Source organism: Salvelinus namaycush, chromosome 6 (genome assembly GCF_016432855.1).
Source record: "Salvelinus namaycush isolate Seneca chromosome 6, SaNama_1.0, whole genome shotgun sequence".
Taxonomy (NCBI): Eukaryota; Metazoa; Chordata; class Actinopteri; order Salmoniformes; family Salmonidae; genus Salvelinus; species Salvelinus namaycush.
In genome coordinates, this window is record NC_052312.1 from 47,003,279 (window position 1) to 47,023,219 (window position 19,941).

At 40.1% G+C, this 19,941-nt stretch overlaps 1 protein-coding gene and 1 non-coding gene across 2 annotated transcripts; both read left to right on the top strand.

Moving 5' to 3' along the window:
* The first annotated feature begins 1,012 nt into the window (after nucleotides 1–1,012).
* On the top strand, nucleotides 1,013–1,153 carry LOC120050161. The gene has a single exon (XR_005477166.1). It is a non-coding gene; the product is annotated as a U4 spliceosomal RNA (small nuclear RNA).
* A 1,873-nt stretch (nucleotides 1,154–3,026) lies between these two features.
* Nucleotides 3,027–12,534, top strand: LOC120050104 (N-acylneuraminate cytidylyltransferase-like). Its single transcript, XM_038996745.1, has 9 exons — nucleotides 3,027–3,751; nucleotides 4,683–4,825; nucleotides 5,325–5,480; nucleotides 5,978–6,111; nucleotides 7,352–7,446; nucleotides 7,957–8,128; nucleotides 10,684–10,849; nucleotides 11,244–11,458; nucleotides 11,499–12,534. The coding sequence occupies exons 1-8, from the start codon at nucleotides 3,531–3,533 to the stop codon at nucleotides 11,456–11,458; spliced, it is 1,302 nt and encodes a 433-aa protein (XP_038852673.1). The 5' UTR covers nucleotides 3,027–3,530; the 3' UTR covers nucleotides 11,499–12,534.
* Nucleotides 12,535–19,941: the final 7,407 nt, after the last annotated feature.

Consider the following 19,941-nt stretch of genomic DNA (forward strand, 5'->3'; position numbering starts at 1 on the left):
TCACATTTCAAAGTGTTTAAGGTTAAGTTAAGGCATTAACTCCAAATTTTTAAGGCATGAACTCCGAATGGTTAAGGTTTGGAATAGGCTTAAAACAAAAATATCAAAAAACTATTTGCAGCCTTTGGAATCAGAGAAAGATGCTGAAGCTCATCTGCCATCCCTGTCCACAACGCCCTAGCAAAACCGAAACCTACGTGAACGTAACAGTGCTCACTGTTGCCCCTAGTGGCCAGGTACCACGTCATCTCCCGACATCAGACATGGATGGACGGTTGAACTGGCAGATTTTACTACAGTGGGCCTACTACCTAATGAACATTCAAGGCAAATGCCTCCATCTGGTGGTGCAAAGTGAAACATCTCCCTGGTCCATACAGCTCCCCGGTCCAGATATTGGTATGTGTAGTAAGGCTGTGTAGAAATGTAAAATATTCCTATGGAATAATAGCCCCATCTCTGACTGCAAATATTCAAAAGTTGGAATATTGCCATCGTACTGATCTCTGATATTTTGCCATTGTACAATTGTCTTCGACTGTTCTAAACATTTCCACATCTTGTTAGGATCCGTGCCGACGGGATACTGCCGGCAGATCAGATCAATGCAATCCTACATTTACATAACAATTGGTCAGTTCTATCCGCAATCCTTTAGACGTCCCTACCTTAAACGTCTGACCCTAACATTAACCCCATACGCTTACCGTAACCCGTTTAAATTTCAACTTCAATGGGGCAGGGACGTCCTAAGGATCTGAAAAGCACGAACCCATGACAATGGTATGTTTCACATCCCAGCATGCATTGCGGTATAACGTAGCTCCATTTTATTTTTAAAATACAAACTATGCACACCTCGGGTTATCGAAACGTTTTGAACACATTTCAAACATAATACATTACTATTGCACACAAATTAGCTCCACACTGTACCGCGACGTTATTTTAAACCGTTTCCGTGAATTGTATCTTCTGTGATAGCTACCGTGCCTTTTTCAAGACATGATTCAGCTTTGCGCAGTGGCAGTATCGTAGCCTATGAGGTCTATCCGAGGCGCGATTATTGCTAGTTGAAAACTTTACCCAATACCCCGCCGTGACGACTTGAAATATAGTCGGCATTGGCAATTTTTGACGGTCTCTAAGGAGACTGATTTCCCTGTTGAAAGTAAAGAGTTAAGGAGTTGTACTATGTTGCAGTAGCGGTCATCTCTGTCTGGAGTTCATTGAATGTGCCGTCATTTGCAGATGTACTAATAAGTGTGTATTTGTAATATGAGATTTGTGTTATCTCTGCTCTTCCATGAAAATACGAATTGAACGTTTGAATTACATGCAGCGTCTAGGTCTAGCTTCAAAGTTATGCTACATACATCAGAGTGATTTGTATCTAGTGGGCGTGCGAGTTTGTAGACAGTTTGTAAGTTATCGAACTCTTTCTCCGACTTTGGAACTGGTATGATTTCCCATTGATCATATTGTCTGTTTTTTGTTGTTGTTGCTGTTTACCGGTAGTTGGTTTTATGTTGCTACTACTGAGGGAAAGCAGGAAAAAGAAAAGCACCTAATTGTCATACTTGAGTGTAAGTAAAGATACCCCAATAGAAAATGACTAAAGTAAAAGTGAAAGTCACCCAGTAAAATACAACTTGAGTAGAAGTATTTGGTTTAAAAAAATATATATATATAATTGCTAAAATATACTTAAGTATCAAAAGTAAAAGTACAAATCATTTAAAATGACTTATATTAAGTTAACCAGATAGCGCCATTTTTTTTATTTACGGAAAGCCAGGTGCACTCCCAACGCTCAGACATATTTTACAAATGAAGCATGTGTGTTTAGGGGGTCCGCCAGATCAGAGCAGTAGGGATGACCAGGGAGGTTCTCTTGATAAGCTCGTGATTTTGACAATTTTCCTGTCCTGCTAAGCGTTCAAAATGTAACGACTACTTCTGGGTGTCAAGGAATATGTATGGAGTAAAAAGTACAATATCGTCTTATGGAATGTCGTAAAGTAAAAGTAGTCAAAAATATAAATATTAAAGTACAGACCCCCAAAAACTACTTAAGTAGTATTTTAAAGTATTTTTAATGTATTCTACAGTAGTATATTAAAACACTGTAGAATAATGAGCCAGATATTTCACCGGATGTATAAAATGTAATGTGAAGCATCCGTTTGACGTTTCCACTCACTACCAAATATGGTGATGAGAGGAAGCCCAGTGCCCGGCAGTGGGAGAAGATGGAGCGAGATGGATTTTTGCCGAAATTCTGCACATTTACTAATCGATTAAGCTAGTGATGGGAAAACAAATGCATTGAGCATTTCCATACAATTGTGTCGAAAATAGGTTCATTACACGAGGCTTTGATCAACAAAGTGTACACAAGTGGCACCTGCTGGTCAAAATAAGCCTTTTCCTATTCTACCGAAACGAATACCAAACCAATCAGGTGGTTATTCGACAAAACACATCTTCGGAGGTCATTAATAACGTGTTTCCGATAAAGCGATACAAAATCAGCACACTGCTTAACGATTTCGATGCATGACTCAGAGCTCCCGGTATCATCTTATCGCCATACGTGTTTATGTTTTCAAAACTAGAATCAGTAACAGAGTGTACTGCGTTTTGTAGACTTTATTTACCATTTGCCAAAGTTTCTAAAAAATGCTGTTGTTTAGGAGTGCAAGGCCGAATTGAGTTATTGCACACGCGCACTGCACAGAGTTGTCGTTTTCTAGCAGAAATATGCAAATAAATGCTAGAACCTTGTTTGTTCTTTGAGTAATTTGCTCCCATTGGAAACAGAAGACCATATTCTAGCTTGGTTATATCTAACAATTACACAACAACTACCTAATACACACAAATCTAAAGGGATGGAATTATAAAGTAGCCTACGTTTATAAAAAAAATATTTGTTGTACCCTGTTATTTCCCGTTATCAGAGCCAGCTGGAAATACTAAATACTTTACCGTAAGTACTACTGTTTGGTTGGCTAGCGCAATTGAATTTCTGTCTGATGAGTAAGTACATTTGCATTATTTTGTGCAATATTGAAACCGGGAGTTCTGTGATTGAGAAGATAGACATTGGACATGCTTCTACCATTTTGCACCTCGGGTATCGTCGTTTCGATAATATATAGCCAGCATAGTGTTTTACGCGTTGGCCTCAATCATTACGGTACAATTCTATGGTGACGTTCTTTCTGATTTCGTAGCCACAATGAAATATCATATAATACGCCACTTTTTCTGTTTATAAATGTAATATTTGTAGGATTAATAGGCCGTCCTTCACACAGTGTAGCCAGTAGTATATATTGTAACCTAAATACATAGCTAGCTACAGTGAGTTAGAACACAATAAGTAGCTAGCTAGATTCATCAGCCGACTACTAGACATACAGCTACTGCTAACGTTACTAGTTAGTTAGCTAACGTTAGCTAAGTTACAGTGATACCGCCACGTCTTCTTAACCTCCCACTGGGCTACTGAGTGACCCTTTACAATGGCCGCTGAAAGAAAACGTAAGCGATCGGGCATCGAAGATGTGAGAGACAGAAAAGCAAAGGTTATTAAAGACAGCGGTGAGAAGAGACACATCGCAGCCCTGATCCTGGCGAGGGGAGGCAGTAAGGGGATCCCCCTGAAGAATATAAAAATGCTAGCCGGTGTCCCGCTCATTGGATGGGTTCTGAGAGCTGCAGTGGACTCCAAACAGTTTGACAGGTAATTCAGTACAATCTAATAGTCAAAAGTCTTTCAATCGAACTACTATATATGGAGTTGCTTTGATAGAAGCTTGGTAGGCTAGCTACATTACAACCCACATTTAAAAATACTAGTATACTATGATATTAATACCATAGTATTCACTGTAGTGTTTTTGCGGACTTTACTGTATTATTCACTGTAGTATAGTGTATTATTTACAGTTAACTATAGTATACATATTGTAGTAAAATAACGAGTATATACTAATATAGTAATTCATGTCGTGTTTTCGCGGACTGTAGTATTTACTATAGTGTTTTTGTTTTTATGTCTTTGACATAGAAGTGGAGGCTTTCTCTCCTAACTAGAGAAATACTAAAAGAGCTAATGTTCCATAACCTGTAGGTAGCTAGGACTGGGATGTGAACAGATAGTTCAGCACTTTACTCTTTTCTAACTGTAGGGAACACAATACATGGGCTATACTTGGCATGTCGGTTTCTCACTTATGGGTGGCAAAAATGGGGATATGGTGGAGGAGAATGGGCAGGGTATATGCAAATTACTGTAGTATTTACTAGTATTTTCAAAAGAGTAGTGTTTTTGGGGACATTACTGTAGCATTTACTGGTGTTTTTTGCAGATACTACTGTAGTATTTACTATTCTACAGTATACTACAACATTCTCTACTAAGTACTACAGTTTATTACAGAATTCTATTGTAAGTACTGTAGTATTCTATACTAAACTAGTATATTTAAATGTTATTAAGCATGTTGACATTCTTGTTTTGGGTGCATGGATAATATTGTTATTTGAAAGTTAGTGTACAGTCTCTGAATGAACCCCCTGGTTTGGGCTTGGCCACACAAGACTGGATTGCACTAATGTAGTCTACATGTTACAAAGCCTGATGAATAAACTTCTCCCCTTCTTTCTCCCAGTGTGTGGGTATCAACTGACCATGATGACATTGAGAAGGTAGCCAAGGCATGGGGAGCTCAGGTTCACCGCAGGAGCCCAGAGGTGTCCAAAGACTCCTCCAGCTCTCTCGACACCATCCAGGAATTCGCCCGATTAAACCCAGGTAGGGGGTGAATGTCAAGTTTATTTCCTTGATTCCTCATGTGTGCTGTGAGAAGGAGACAAGGAGGGAGGAGGCGTGAGGAGGATTCTCTGTGGCAACAATGTCAATGTTGGTTATATTTTATTGTGACAGAACCACACCCTCTGTGACGCTTCACTATCTTTGTAATGACTGTTTGGCAGCGCTTTGTTATAGATGTCAGCTGTTAATGTAATATATGCAGAACTTGTTTAGCCACTAGCTTGACTAAGGCTCTGGAACGGTATGTAGCAAGCATCTCAGAGTAGGAATGCTGATCTAGGATCAGGTCCCCCCCCGTCCATGTAGTCTTATTCATTGTGATCTATGAGGCAACATTAGGGATTAGCCCAATAAAGTGGGACCCACTCCATAGCTTCAATTGACAACAGTGGCAGCATATACAAGATTATTCATATCTCATACTGTTTCTCATACTCTTCTGGTATCTCATAGTCTGCTGTGTGTTGTCCTCCTCCAGAGGTGGATGTGATCTGTCACATCCAGGCCACGTCTCCCTGCCTGCACCCCTTCCACCTGAAGGAGGCCCTGGAGATGATCACCAAGCAGGGCTTCACGTCCGTCTTCTCCGTGGTCCGACGACACCACTTCCGCTGGCAGGAGGTGAAGAAAGGAGGTACGGGACAGACGTGTGTTATGTTTAGGACTTTACACTTAGGCACAGTTTCCCGGATACAGATTAACCCTAATGCTGGATTAAAAAGCAAGATCAATGGAGAATCTCCATAGAAAATGATTTGTAGTCGAGGATTAGGCTTAATCTCTGTGGGAAAACTCCAGAGGCTACTTTATAATTCCATCCCTCTAGAGTTGTGTGTATTAGGTAGTTGTTGTGGAATTGTTAGAGTACTTGTTAGATATTACTGCACGGTCGGAACTAGAAGCACAAGCATTTCGTTACACTCACATTAACATCTGCTCACCATGTGTATGTGATCAATAAAATTTGATTTGAAGTAGGGTCAGGAGTTTTTCCTGACCACGTGACTGTATCACAATAGAGAGATGAGGGTGTGATTAAACAAGTGAGTTTTTCTCCTGACCAGGTTATAACTAGAAACCAGACTATTTCCTATCAACTCATAATGATTATGTGTTCTCTCTCCTGTTCAGGTAGTGCAGCCACCCAGCCTCTCAACCTGGATCCATCCAACAGGCCCCGGAGACAGGACTGGGATGGAGAGCTGTGTGAAAACGGATCTTTCTATGTCTCCACCAGAGCCCTTATACAGGAAGGTGTTTTGCAGGTAACTTTCACCATGCCCCTAGAGGGACCCATAGTCACAAAGCGTCTCAGGAAGGAGTGCTGGTCTAGGATCAGTTTTCCCTGTTCGATTGAAAGAATAGTGAGGAGACCATCTGAACTTCACTTCAACTTCTTTAATACCATGATGTACGCAGGACAATACACACAGGGATGATAATGAGAGAATTATAAACCTGTTGATTTAATATAATAAAATATGCCATTTAGCTACAAGCGCCATGCTCTACCAACTGAGCTGCAGAGGACCACAGGAGAGTTCCTCCTTTAATTGTCACACAAGACTGCTACTTGATTGGTTAATATACACTGTGGGTAGGCTGTATGCAACATATAAGTGACGTTTGTACATACAGGAGAAGATGAATCATATCTAGAAAATGTATTATAGAAACAGTGGTCTGATAATAGGCAGGGTAAACCATGGGGTTTGTGGAATAAGACCAAGACTAGTTTGCAGCTGCTTGATGAGGAACAGTATTCTAAATGATCTTCAACACCCGTCTGTAGGCTCTGGAAGTATGTGTAAAGGGATACATTCTCTGAGCGAATTGCATTTCAGTCATTGTTCGTCACGTTTATATTGCAGTCTGCCCATTCCAGCCAGTTAGCTCTTCTGTCTCAGCATACATGTTGCTTTTGCCACTAAGTGTTTTCAGTATTCTGCTGTTTTTAAAGTTTTAACAAGGATCAGTTCTTAAGGCCTCATCAGCTTGGTTATTAGTTGGTCAGGTCACAGTCAATAGTTACTCAATTCATTTTTGCGTGTTCAGCCTAGGAGAGCCTGTAGTGTGTGTGTGTGTGTGTGTGTGTGTGTGTCTAGTCTATCCAACCTTAATCCTCTTGGATATGTGTGTGTGTGAAAGAGAAATTCCTCTTCATTAGTTTATTAGTAACATTCCCCAACAATATCACTCTGTATGCAGTAGTAACTATGATATGAACAAATATCCACTTCTAACACGATCACAATGACTAAGAGGATATGTACAGGGAGGATCTGATCCTAGATACAGGCCCAGATGTTTATCTCTGCTGCTGGTGGTGACAAAGCATATTTCCTTACTGGGATCAATAAAGTGTTCATTCAGTGGATGTGAGCCTGACTAGAAACAACATACACACTGAGAGATGGACTGATCTGTGATACTACTAGATATTCTATTGTTAACTGGTGTTTTGAATGCTAATAGAAATGCCCTTTGTGTTGTTGTCTTTCTCAGGGGGGGAGGTGGGCTTACTATGAGATGCTGCCAGAGTACAGTGTGGATATTGATGTGGATATCGACTGGCCCGTGGCAGAACAGAGAGTACTGAGGTAGTCTGAAATCTCTGACCTAGAATTTCAAGTTCACTCTCTGTTCAAGTCATTCACTCTGAACCATCTCTCTCTCTCTCTCTGTCTGTCTCTGTTTCTGTCTCTCTCTCTCTCTGAAAGTGTTTATTTGAATGCTATTTGAATGCACTTGAAATATAATTAGATTTTGTGGTAAAGCAACACAATGAACAATGCTGTAACACAGAGGAGTGGTTGTCCAAATGTATTTCCCTGTGTGTGTTGTTCCTCTCCAGGTTTGGTTACTTTGGTCTGGACAAGCCTGAGGTGTATTTCCCTGTGTGTGTTGTTCCTCTCCAGGTTTGGTTACTTTGGTCTGGACAAGCCTGAGGTGTATTTCCCTGTGTGTGTTGTTCCTCTCCAGGTTTGGTTACTTTGGCCTGGACAAGCCTGAGGTGTATTTCTCTGTGTGTGTTGTTCCTCTCCAGGTTTGGTTACTTTGGTCTGGACAAGCCTGAGGTGTATTTCCCTGTGTGTGTTGTTCCTCTCCAGGTTTGGTTACTTTGGTCTGGACAAGCCTGAGGTGGTGCGTCTGCTGCTGTGTAACGTCTCCGGCTGTCTGACTGACGGCCGCGTCCTCATCTCTGTCTCTGGAGAGGAGATGGTCTCAGTCAACACCAGAGATACTATGGGTATCCGCATGCTGCAGAGAGAGGGGGTGGAGGTACAGATACTGTACATATAGAACATATAGAACACACACACACTGACACACACTGCATCGAGAGGGGGTGGATGTACAATACAGAACATTTGAATGGTTTATTTCACAAATTCGAAATTACAAAGTATCCATGGCAACTGATGCTGAAATGTTTGACACAATTAACATAAATGCACTATGCACAAGAAAATCATGAACACAATAAAAAATGACAACTTTAAAATGCATATATTTTGGAAAACCGACAGTTCTAAGGGTAAGACAGAGGTGGTAGTCCCTAGCTTAGTCATGTATGATACTGGTTGAGCAGCCTAGTCATGTATGATACCGGTTGAGCAGCCTAGTCATGTATGATACTGGTTGAGCAGCCTAGTCATGTATGATACTGGTTGAGCAGCCTAGTCATGTATGATACTGGTTGAGCAGCCTAGTCATGTATGATACTGGTTGAGCAGCCTAGTCATGTATGATACTGGTTGAGCAGCCTAGTCATGTATGATACTGGTTGAGCAGCATAGTCATGTATGATACTGGTTGAGCAGCCTAGTCATGTATGATACTGGTTGAGCAGCCTAGTCATGTATGATACTGGTTGAGCAGCATAGTCATGTATGATACTGGTTGAGCAGCCTAGTCATGCACAGTGCATTCAGAAAGTATTTTTCCACATTTTGTTACGTAACAGACTTTTTCTAAAATTGATTAAATCGTTTTTCCCCCTTCAATCTAAACACAATACCCCATAATGACAACGCAAAAACAGGTTTTTAGAATTTTTAGCAAATGTATAAAAAATGAAAAACATATTACATTTACATAAGTATTTAGACCCTGTACTCAGTGCTTTGTTGAAGCACCTTTGGCTGCGATTACAGCCTCAAGTCTTTTTGGGTATGACGCTAAAGCGCTCCCGTTCTTCTCTTCAGATCCTCTCAAGCTCTGTCAGGTTAGATGGGGAGCGTTGCTGCACAGCTATTTTCAGGTCTCTCCAGAGATGTTAGATCGGGTTCAAGTCTGGGCTGTGGCTGGGCCACTCAAGGACATTCAGAGTCTTGGCTGTGTGCTTAGGGCCGTTGTCCTGTTGGAAAGTGAACCTTTGCCCCAGTCTGAGTTCCTGAGCGCTCCGGAGCAGGTTTTCATCAAGGATCTCTGTACTTTTCTCCGTTCATTTTTCTCTCGATCCTGACTAGTCTTCCTGTCACTGAGAAACATCCCCCATGGCATGATACTGCTACCACCATGCTTCACCGTAGGGATGGTGCCAGGTTTCCTTCAGATATGACGCTTGGCATTCAGGCCAAAGAGTTCAATCTTGGTTTTATCAGACCAGAGAATCTTGTTTCTCATGGTCTGAGAGTCCTTTAGGTGCTTTTTGGCAAACTCCCAAGTGGGCTGTCATGTTTCTTTTACTGAAGAGGGGCTTCCGTCTGGCCACTCTAAAGGCCTGATTGGTGGAGTGCTGCAGAGATGGGAGAACCTTCCAGAAGGACGACCATCTCCACAGTGCAACTCTGGATCATTGTCAGTGTGACCATCGGGTTCCTGGTCACCTCAAGTTGTAGAAACATCTCGAAGAGCTCAAGTTTGAGTCTCATAGTACACAGTCTGAATACTTACATAAATAAGGTATCTGTTTATTTGTAATAAACTTGCAAACATGTCAAAAAACTTTTCGCTTTGTTATTATGGGGTATTGTGTGTAGATTGAGGAAAAATGTTTTATTTAATCAATTTTAGAATAAGGCTGTACCATAACAAAATGTGGAAAAAGGGAAGGGTCTGAATGCTTTCTGAAGGCACTGTAAATCCACTCCACCTACTGCTGTTAAATAACCAAAAGAGAATCTAACTCCAGGTGTCTTGTCATAGCTGACACACCATTCTTTCTGGGCAGTGACATTTAACCTCTCATAACATGTTCAACTTGAAGCAGCATTAAGCTACTATAAAATAAACAAAAAACAATCCTATCATTTTATATTTGAGTCATTTAGCTGCCCGGTCTTAGCCAGAGCAACTTACATGAGCAATTAGGGTTAAGTGCCTTGGTCAAGGGCACATTGGCAGATTTTTCACCTAGTAATCTCGGGGGTTCGGTTACTGGCCCAACGCTGTAACTCGCTAGGCTACCCGGTGTCCCTTGTTTGGCTTTGTGGCCGTATTAAAGATATATGAAGTTAGGTAAAACCAGTTAGGTTTGCTTTGCTAAGCTCTTAACAGAACAGGATGTTTCACACTGGCTGCTCCTGCTCCTAGATTTAGGCCATAGTTTATCACTGAAACCACCGCCCATTAAACACACACATAGGATACTATTTACTCCATCATGTGACTTTATTAGTTTGAGTTTCATCATACCCTCTAAGAACACATCTCAAATGACATCCTTAAACACATTATTGACCCGAACCGTGCTGTGCTGGCTAGGCTATTTTCTTCTCCCACTGTCCTTTCCAACACGGTTCCAGAAACTATGGTGGATGCGTAACCAGGCCATCCCAGAACAGTTCAGTTTGTCTCAGTATGAAAAATGTATTTTATTGTCTTTCCTCCAGGTGATCCTGATCTCGTCCAGTGAGGACCTTCTGACCAAGGCCCTGGCTGACAATCTATCCCAGAGGACAGGCTGCGAGGTCAGACAGCTGGGCAAGGACATCCAGTGTGAAGTCAAAGCCATGATGGACGACAAGGATCTGGACTGGAAGGAGGTCGCCTATATGGGTAAACTCACTGTTCTTTTCAATTAACAATTTACTACTACTACTAGTTAGTTTTATAGTACAGTTTGAAATGTAGTGGAATCTAAGGTTCTTAACCTTCTGTTTTGAGTAATACTTGTGTGTTCATGTCAATCAAAACGTATGAAATAATTTTGTTGATTTCTGTAATTCAGATTCTATGATTCTATGAAGGCCAAAATCGGAAACTATATCAAAATAAATATAATAATTATGATCATCTTAAATCATGTCATATTTTTGCATGTTTTTGTTATGTTTTAGCATCATACTAATTAATCATCCTAAGAATACTTCAAGAACCACCTTATGGACACTTTAGAAAAATGTACTAATCTTATCCCTCCATTTCATCCCTCCATCTCTCCCTCCTACAGGTAATGATGCACCAGATGTTGACTGTCTGAACCTGGCTGGGCTGAGTGCAGTACCCCGGGACGCTCCAGTGGTGGCGATCAACGCTGCTAAATACTCCTGCCACAGTGCTGCAGGCCTGGGGGCTGTGAGGGAGTTTTCTGAACACATCCTGCTGCTCAAGAAGAAGGCCAAGTCTCAGATGGAACAGGACCGCATCCACAGAAATACATTCTAAATGCTAGAATGTGTTCTAAAATCACAGAGATCCATTCTAAACTCTAGAATGTGTTCTAAAGTCACAGAGATCCATTCTAAACACTAGAATGTGTTCTAAAGTCACAGAGATCCATTCTAAACTCTAGAATGTGTTCTAAAGTAGGGATGGGCATTAGAAATAATATCATGACATTGTTTCGGATATCCGGATAGAGAAAAAGTAGCCACTGACTCGTGCTAGTTAACCTATGGCATTTACAAGTGTCTATCTATCATCCAATATGGCAGTGCATGTCTTTACTGCATCAAATCAATGTAAAGATGCAAGCTAAGACAGCCAAATGTTAGCTAGCTAGTTGAGGCGCTGCCTGTCCTGATCTACAACAACCCTGTTCAGATTAAACAGCCTATACTGAAGGTTGTTCATTGTTGCCTACTCCTCATTTAGTTTACTTAATTCTGTCTTTTTAATTCAACTTTTATTTGATTGATTAGAGATCTCCCACTTCACGTTGCTACACATGGAGCCTCTGACTAGTGTCAACAACAGCAAGCTAAGTGAAAACCTGTGTAGGCTAATACGTATGTATTTTTTAAACTATATTCACATTTGTGACGTTGTTTTATTAAATTAAGAATTCCAAATATCATGAGTGTAGAAATGTCCCATAGATAATTTTATTCAATTAAGATGAAGGCTTGTCATTGTTAAAATAGGCCTGTGATTTATTTGTATTCCTACTCTCGCAAGTATTCGAATACTAATGTCTGTTCGAATAACTGTGCCCATTGCTAGTTTTTACAGGTTGTCAGATCAAGGTAGTTTGGGTTTTATATCACTACAGGTTGTGTTGACAAAAATGAATGTCTTTACTTTAAATGAAGTAGTATACAGGAGGCCTTTCATTTACTTGAGATTGATTGTTTTTCTCTCCACTTTCTAATGTTCTGTCTTCATTTTGGGGGGAAGTATTAGGACATGAACTTGGAGTTGCACTGAGATTCTTGTTGTTTGGGGTGTTTACTTTTGTATTTTGCCTGCAATTTGTTTGTAAAATTATATATGATCATAAACGTAAGAAACACTTTCTTATTCCCCTGCTTTAATCTGAACTATTCTAGAAATGACTTTAGCCTTACACCTTCAAGATTGTGGTATGGAGTTATATCTGATGGGGTGGTTCACATACATCTTGCCACCAGATGGCAGTCTAGCGCCTCATCAAACCTCAGTTAGAGGAAAAAAGGAGATGACAACATTAACCTCCTACAACCACCATCAAGAAGTCTCACACACGTGATCATACAGTATAAGATATGTTTCTTAATTTATAGCATTGTGTTGCGATTTCCATCTATCCATGTTGCAGAGATCAGGACAGCCAGCGAACGTGTGGCAAGCTGGCATTTGTCCAAGAACTATTGATTTGGTTACATACATTAGTGAGAAAATTGACAGGGCTACTCAGTGCTTGGAGAGGAAACATCCAAGTGGATGAAGGCATATGAAACATGGCTTCAGTTCATCAGAAGAGTTGACACGGGTAATGGAGTGGTCATCCCCTCTTAATCAGGGAACAGGAGGGGACTTGGCTGTAAATACAAATAGCAGATACATCATAGGTTTGGGAAACGAGTTTCTCCATGAAGTTAAACTCGTACATCTCAGAATTCACAACGTGAAACATGGGCTGCGCATCTCGCCCACTTGACGCATCAAAGTTGGCCAAGAAAAATTCCTGAATAAAGCCCTGATCATCGACATACCTGACGATAACTAACAACTGCGAGTGACAGTTTGTCTGTGGTTTCACCCATTTGCCATGCCAAACAATGTGGAGTATCAACCTATTTTAATGGATGATGCGATGGAAGCTATCGAATCCTTCTGAATTGATGTTGACATCCCAGAGGAGACAGTAGAAACGTCCATATAGCTCAGCAAGTAAAGCATCGTACAGTGCAATTACCTCCGCTAGCTCAATGGATGTATAAATATGAAGATTGGCGTTTAATCTCACTACCATATTTGGTAGTGAGCCTACATTCTGAAAAACGTCTCATCGATTAAACATTTTCTCAATACAGTTTTATGTTCCCAAAACTAGAATCGGTTACGAACAGAGTGGACTAAGTTTTGTAGACTTTAGACTTTGCCAAAGTTTTTAAAAATCGCGTTGTTTAGAAAGAGTGCAAAGGTGAATTGAGTTATTGCACACAGAGTAGGTGTTCCCTAAAGGAATTATGCAAATGTTAGAACTGGCCAATAGGATCTCGCTAGTTCGTTCTTGGCTCTGCCCACCTCCGTGCTTGTTCTGCCCACTATTACTAATCTGTTCCCATTGGAAACGACAGGCTGTGGTCTATCTTAGTTTAGTTATAAACAATCTTTGCTGGTACTGTAGGTAGCTAGCTACTTGCTACTAAAGTTAACGGGGAAAATTTCAATAAATGGCACTAACTCAACGGAAAAATACTTTTCTAAAACCAAGTAAACAATATATAATCTACCTCTGTGTCCTGTAGTTTTGAATTTAATAATATGCGCTATGACTATTCACAATCTATCCAACAATGTCACCAACACACCAAGCTTCTAAGTGGAACATGCATAGTACTAGGTTCATTCTCTAATCTTTTGATTGGATGGACAACAGGTCAGCTCATACTGCAAAAGCTTTGATTGGTTGGAGGACATCCTCTGGAAGTTGTCATAATTACCATGTAGATCTATGGAAGGGGGTGAGGAGCATGAGCCTACTAGATTTTGTATTGAAGTCAATGTAGCCAGAGGAAGACGCAAAATAACTGTTTCCTGGCTACACCGTGGTGCTATCCTAATGGGTTCTGTACTATTGTAGTCTAATCTACTAATGTAGACATTCATTGCAAAACAGTGCATTTTAATCAGCTATTTGGTGACATTTGAATACATTTAAGTACAGTTTTATCTAAAAATGCTAACTTTTTGGGGGATTTTTATTATTTATCTGAAATTCACTGAGTAGGATGGTCCTCCCCTTCCTCATCTGATAATCATCCACTTCTTATGAAGGGGAATATCAACTCAGAGTTTTTAGTTGTGATGGTTGTTTAGCAACTAAACCGATGTGTGTGCAATTATGGGGCAAAACAGACAGGCAAATTTAGATTGTTGACAACATGTAAACTATATTTAGTCTTGAATATTTATTGAAAACATAAATACATTTGCAAAACGAGGACTTGTCTCAAATACATTGTTACAGTTGTTGGTTGGTTAGCTAGCTAGCGAATTTGATCCATATTAGCATAATTGTATTTTCTTTTGGAATAAAAAATATTATTGCATTACCTTTAAAAACAGCTCATATATATTTTTGTACATCATGTTATACACATAAGACCGGCATAAAACACAGCATTTGAATATTACATTTAAATTAGTTAAAAAGTACATATTGTTAAAAACAATAGAAACAACCATGAATAAAATTACTTTTTCTTGTAAAACATCCAATCTGTAAAAGCCATTTAAAATGTGTACAAATGATTTAACAAAAGTAACTCGCCTCCCCCTGCTCTTCCGAATCAATAACCATCCTGTCCTTCAGGGCCCAGAGGAGATCCCTCCCCTAGGGACATCGCCCTAGGCGCCGCAGCGCTGTCAGGCCGTAGGGGCTAATTAGACCACAAATAGAACAATGAGACAGATATTTCACCGGATGTATAAACATTTGATCCCAATATAGTTTTCTGTTCCCAAAACGAATATATGTTCTGAACAGTGTGGACTAAGTTTTGTAGATTTTACCCTTTGCCAAAGTTTTACAACATTGCGTTGTTTAGAAGGAGTGCATGGGCGAATGTAGTTATTGCACACCTCACAGAGTAGAGGTTCTCTAAAGGAAATATGCAAATGTATACTAGAATGCGCCAATAGGCTCTCGCTAGCTCGTGCTTGACTCAGCCCCCCTCCCTACCTGTTTTGCCCACTATGACTAATTTGTTCCCATTGGAAAGGACAGGCTGTGGGCTATCTTGGGTTAGTTATACAAATCTTTGATAAGACCCTCCGATAACCACTTCCATCGAACCAGCAATGCTGCCAGCTTCAAAGCGAAGTGGAATCCCATGTGTTATTTTTTTAGTATGTACAATTTCACACAAAAGAATGGAGAGGCGTGCCTAATAAAATTCCACGTGGATTTGTTTGTCGGATTTCGAGACTTGACACATGTAAAAGATGAAATACCTCCCAAATTAAATGGTTAACTGTTATTTAGGATTGTATCTTGTAAAACGACAGGGGGAATTTGTTAATTAGAATTTCATGCTCGTTTTATTATTTCAAATTGGAACATGAATTGACTCATTCAAGTAAGGAGTGTGTCCCAAAATTGATGGGTTTATAGAGCCCCACATTGGGGCGGCAGGTAGCCTAGTGGTTAGAGCGTTGGGCCAGTAACCGAAAAGTTGCTAGATTGAATCCCTGAGCTGACAAGGTAAACATCTGTCGTTCTGCCCCTGAAGAAGGCTGTCATTGTAAATAAGAATTTGTTCTTAACTGACTTGCCTAGTTAAATAAAATTCATACACTCATAAAACCTAGCGGTCAAATAGGGACATTTTTCTCATAGAGAATTTTTGAAACACTTAAAATAAGGGCTGTGTTTCGTGTAGGCTTACCCTGGCATGAAGTTTTGATAACCATGTAAACCTCTCTCGGTCAAGGTGACTTTGATCAATATATTTGTCTCTTTTTACTCTCAGATTCAAAAATGCTATTTAGCATCAAAGTAGACAGACATCATGCAAGACTACAAATCCCTGCAGGCTCCTGCACGTCGTCTCTAGCTGACACCTTTGCTAACTTGCACAAAACAGTTTACAGCAGGACTGTCACCAGTGTTTCATAAAATTCGTGGCTGAGGGGTTTGTGGGTCCGAGAAAAAACTAGCCTTTTCTAAAATCCTTTCCTGCAATTCTACATGACTGGAGACATTACAATAATATTTATTTATACCACATCGAAATGACAAGCTACTCTGACATTTACAGACTGAGATCAACAAAACGAACGACCCGTGTCTTAAATGCAACCAATAGCATAGGCCAATGAAAATAGTGGATAGACAGATTTTACACCTACAATATGAGTAGGAAATTATAGTCCACCATCTTTCCAGTTTATTGACAGCCACAACTCAACAATCAGCTGTTTTATATTTGCCGAGCGAGATGCCCAATTGCAGGATTCCTGACTGTAGACTCGGCCTATGCGCTCATAATGTGACAAACAAAACACAATCTAAAGCAATTAAGCTTTTGATCCTCTGTGGCTAAATTATGCTGGTGTATTATTTGCAATTATTTAATTTATTTATAGAGGAGTAATTATTTAATTTGGCAAATTTATTTCAATTTATCGGCAGCACTTCCAGCATCCCTTCCTGCAGCGCTGTTTTCTTCCAAGGCCAAATAAATAAATTAACACTTCTTATTATTCATTCAATCGATTGTGGTCTGTAACCCCATATGACGTTATTGTGTAGTTAGACCTACTGTTAAAATAATATTAAAAATAATAATCTATCAACAAGTAGCCTACAATTACGAGAATAAATTCAGTAAATCAATGAAGCCAATAGTGGTTTCAGCTATATTGTTATTGAAACGATGTCGGCCGTATGAACTTTTAAAACAATAAAAACACATGTCAAATGACTTGAATAGCCTATGGTAAAAGTGTACAAATGTGTATTCGCGTCAGTAGCCAAAGTGACTGAAATGCATCAGAAAAGTCTTGGAAAGTTCAGGAAAACATCAGGGAAGCGTATCAGGTAGGTTATAGGCCTAATGTGTGTGTAAAAAACATCAGGGAAGCGTATCAGGAAGGCTATAGGCCTAATGTGTGTGTAGAGAACATCAGGGAAGCGTATCAGGTAGGCTATAGGCCTAATGTGTGTGTAGAAAACATCAGGGAAGCGTATCAGGTAGGCTATAGGCCTAATGTGTGTGTAGAAAACATCAGGGAAGCGTATCAGGTAGGCTATAGGCCTAATGTGTGTGTAGAAAACATCAGGGAAGCGTATCAGGAAGGCTATAGGCCTAATGTGTGTGTAGAAAACATCAGGGAAGCGTATCAGGTAGGTTATAGGCCTAATGTGTGTGTAGAAAACATCAGGGAAGCGTATCAGGTAGGTTATAGGCCTAATGTGTGTGTAGAGAACATCAGGGAAGCGTATCAGGAAGGCTATAGGCCTAATGTGTGTGTAGAAAACATCAGGGAAGCGTATCAGGTAGGTTATAGGCCTAATGTGTGTGTAGAGAACATCAGGGAAGCGTATCAGGAAGGCTATAGGCCTAATGTGTGTGTAGAAAACATCAGGGAAGCGTATCAGGTAGGCTATAGGCCTAATGTGTGTGTAGAAAACATCAGGGAAGCGTATCAGGTAGGCTATAGGCCTAATGTGTGTGTAGAAAACATCAGGGAAGCGTATCAGGTAGGCTATAGGCCTAATGTGTGTGTAGAAAACATCAGGGAAGCGTATCAGGAAGGTTATAGGCCTAATGTGTGTGTAGAAAACATCAGGGAAGCGTATCAGGAAGGCTATAGGCCTAATGTGTGTGTAGAAAACATCAGGGAAGCGTATCAGGTAGGCTATAGGCCTAATGTGTGTGTAGAAAACATCAGGGAAGCGTATCAGGAAGGCTATAGGCCTAATGTGTGTGTAGAAAACATCAGGGAAGCGTATCAGGAAGGCTATAGGCCTAATGTGTGTGTAGAAAACATCAGGGAAGCGTATCAGGTAGGCTATAGGCCTAATGTGTGTGTAGAAAACATCAGGGAAGCGTATCAGGAAGGCTATAGGCCTAATGTGTGTGTAGAAAACATCAGGGAAGCGTATCAGGTAGGTTATAGGCCTAATGTGTGTGTAGAGAAGATCTGCATTGCTTTAAATTGCGAGACTAATGATCATGAGCACTCACATCAACTTAGCTAACATTTCCAAGCCAAGAGATTCGGTGAAATCTGACATTGATTGATTTATCAAGATGAGTGCCCATTCTTGTCTCAAAGCAGCGAAATGACTGTTCCAATCAAAACGGTGCTGGAATTATCAGTTGACCACATGTCTTGACATTTATTATAACCAGTGGTGTAGTGGTATTTTGTTAGGAGCCCTATTAAGCCATCATTTCTGAATGAAAGTTTGTACGACATGAAGCCTATTGGTTAATTAAAATATACATACAATGCATAATCCAAATTGCATGATTGCCTATGCCTACACATACTGTAAGTGGCGAAAGGAACATTTTATATATTTTCAATCCTAAAACAGCAAATTAGGCCTACCTTATCATAAATTAGGCCATCATCAGTATCAATCGTGAATGATAATTCTTCACATTTTACAGGTGAAACGGCCCTGCTGCATGCAGTCAACCATTTAATCCCAATCAGTTTCATGGGAATATGCATTTAGAGTTTCTTGAATGATGTAAGGATGGCTAACCGGCCTAACTAATTGAATTTTAGAGCAGATGGAGTTAAACACAACCACAGCATGAGAAGAAAAAAACATTTCAGCACAATCATCCTACATTGTCATTTTTTTTATAACAGTAGCCTGACATTATCATGCTATTATATTCGGTTTGTTATGTAAAATACTAATTAATCATTAAGTGATCTAGCGAGACATAGCACCGCACCAGCACCCCTGATTATAACGATTGGATGACTTTGGAAGCTTCACCTAATCAAAGCTCTATGAACTAAGTGGTACAATTTATTTTACACCATTGCAGCAGCAGAGCAAAATATTTGGGACTGACCCAAAATTATTCTGGGCTAAAGCCCAGAAAGCCAGGTCCTGGTGATGTCCATGGTTCACATAATTGTCAATTTAAAGATATTTAGCCAATTTATTCATCCCTACATTTAGCTAACATTAGATAGTTAATCGATTCGGCAGTCTCGTCCAGATCATCATGGCATTTGTAGTTCTTTATGATAGCCACATTACCAGCTAGCATTAGCATTTCTGGGAGGTAAATACAGGCGAATATATTGATCAAAGTCACCTTGTCCTATCGAGATTCACACGGTTATCAAAATGTCATGCCAGGGTAAGCCTACATGAAACACAGCCCTTATTTTAAGTGTTTCTAAAATCCACTATGGGAAAGATGAATGGGGGGAAAAACGATTGGAACCGTTTCCTTGTTTTACCGCTAGGTTTTATGGGTATTATGACTCATACTGTGGTACTCTATTGATACCCTAATCACTCTCTGGGAGTTTAGTCAGCAACACGTGACAGTGGAGTGCCCTCAGAGAGTTTGTAGGGGTGAGGGCATGGTTTGGGATTCCACGGCACATCAAAGGCATGTCAACAAGGCAGCATGGTGCATCGTCCAGAAACATACATCTCTTTAACATAAAATATATGTTCGAATTTTCGAACCAGTTTTCATTGGGAAGGCAGATTAAGCGTTGTTTTTATTTTTATA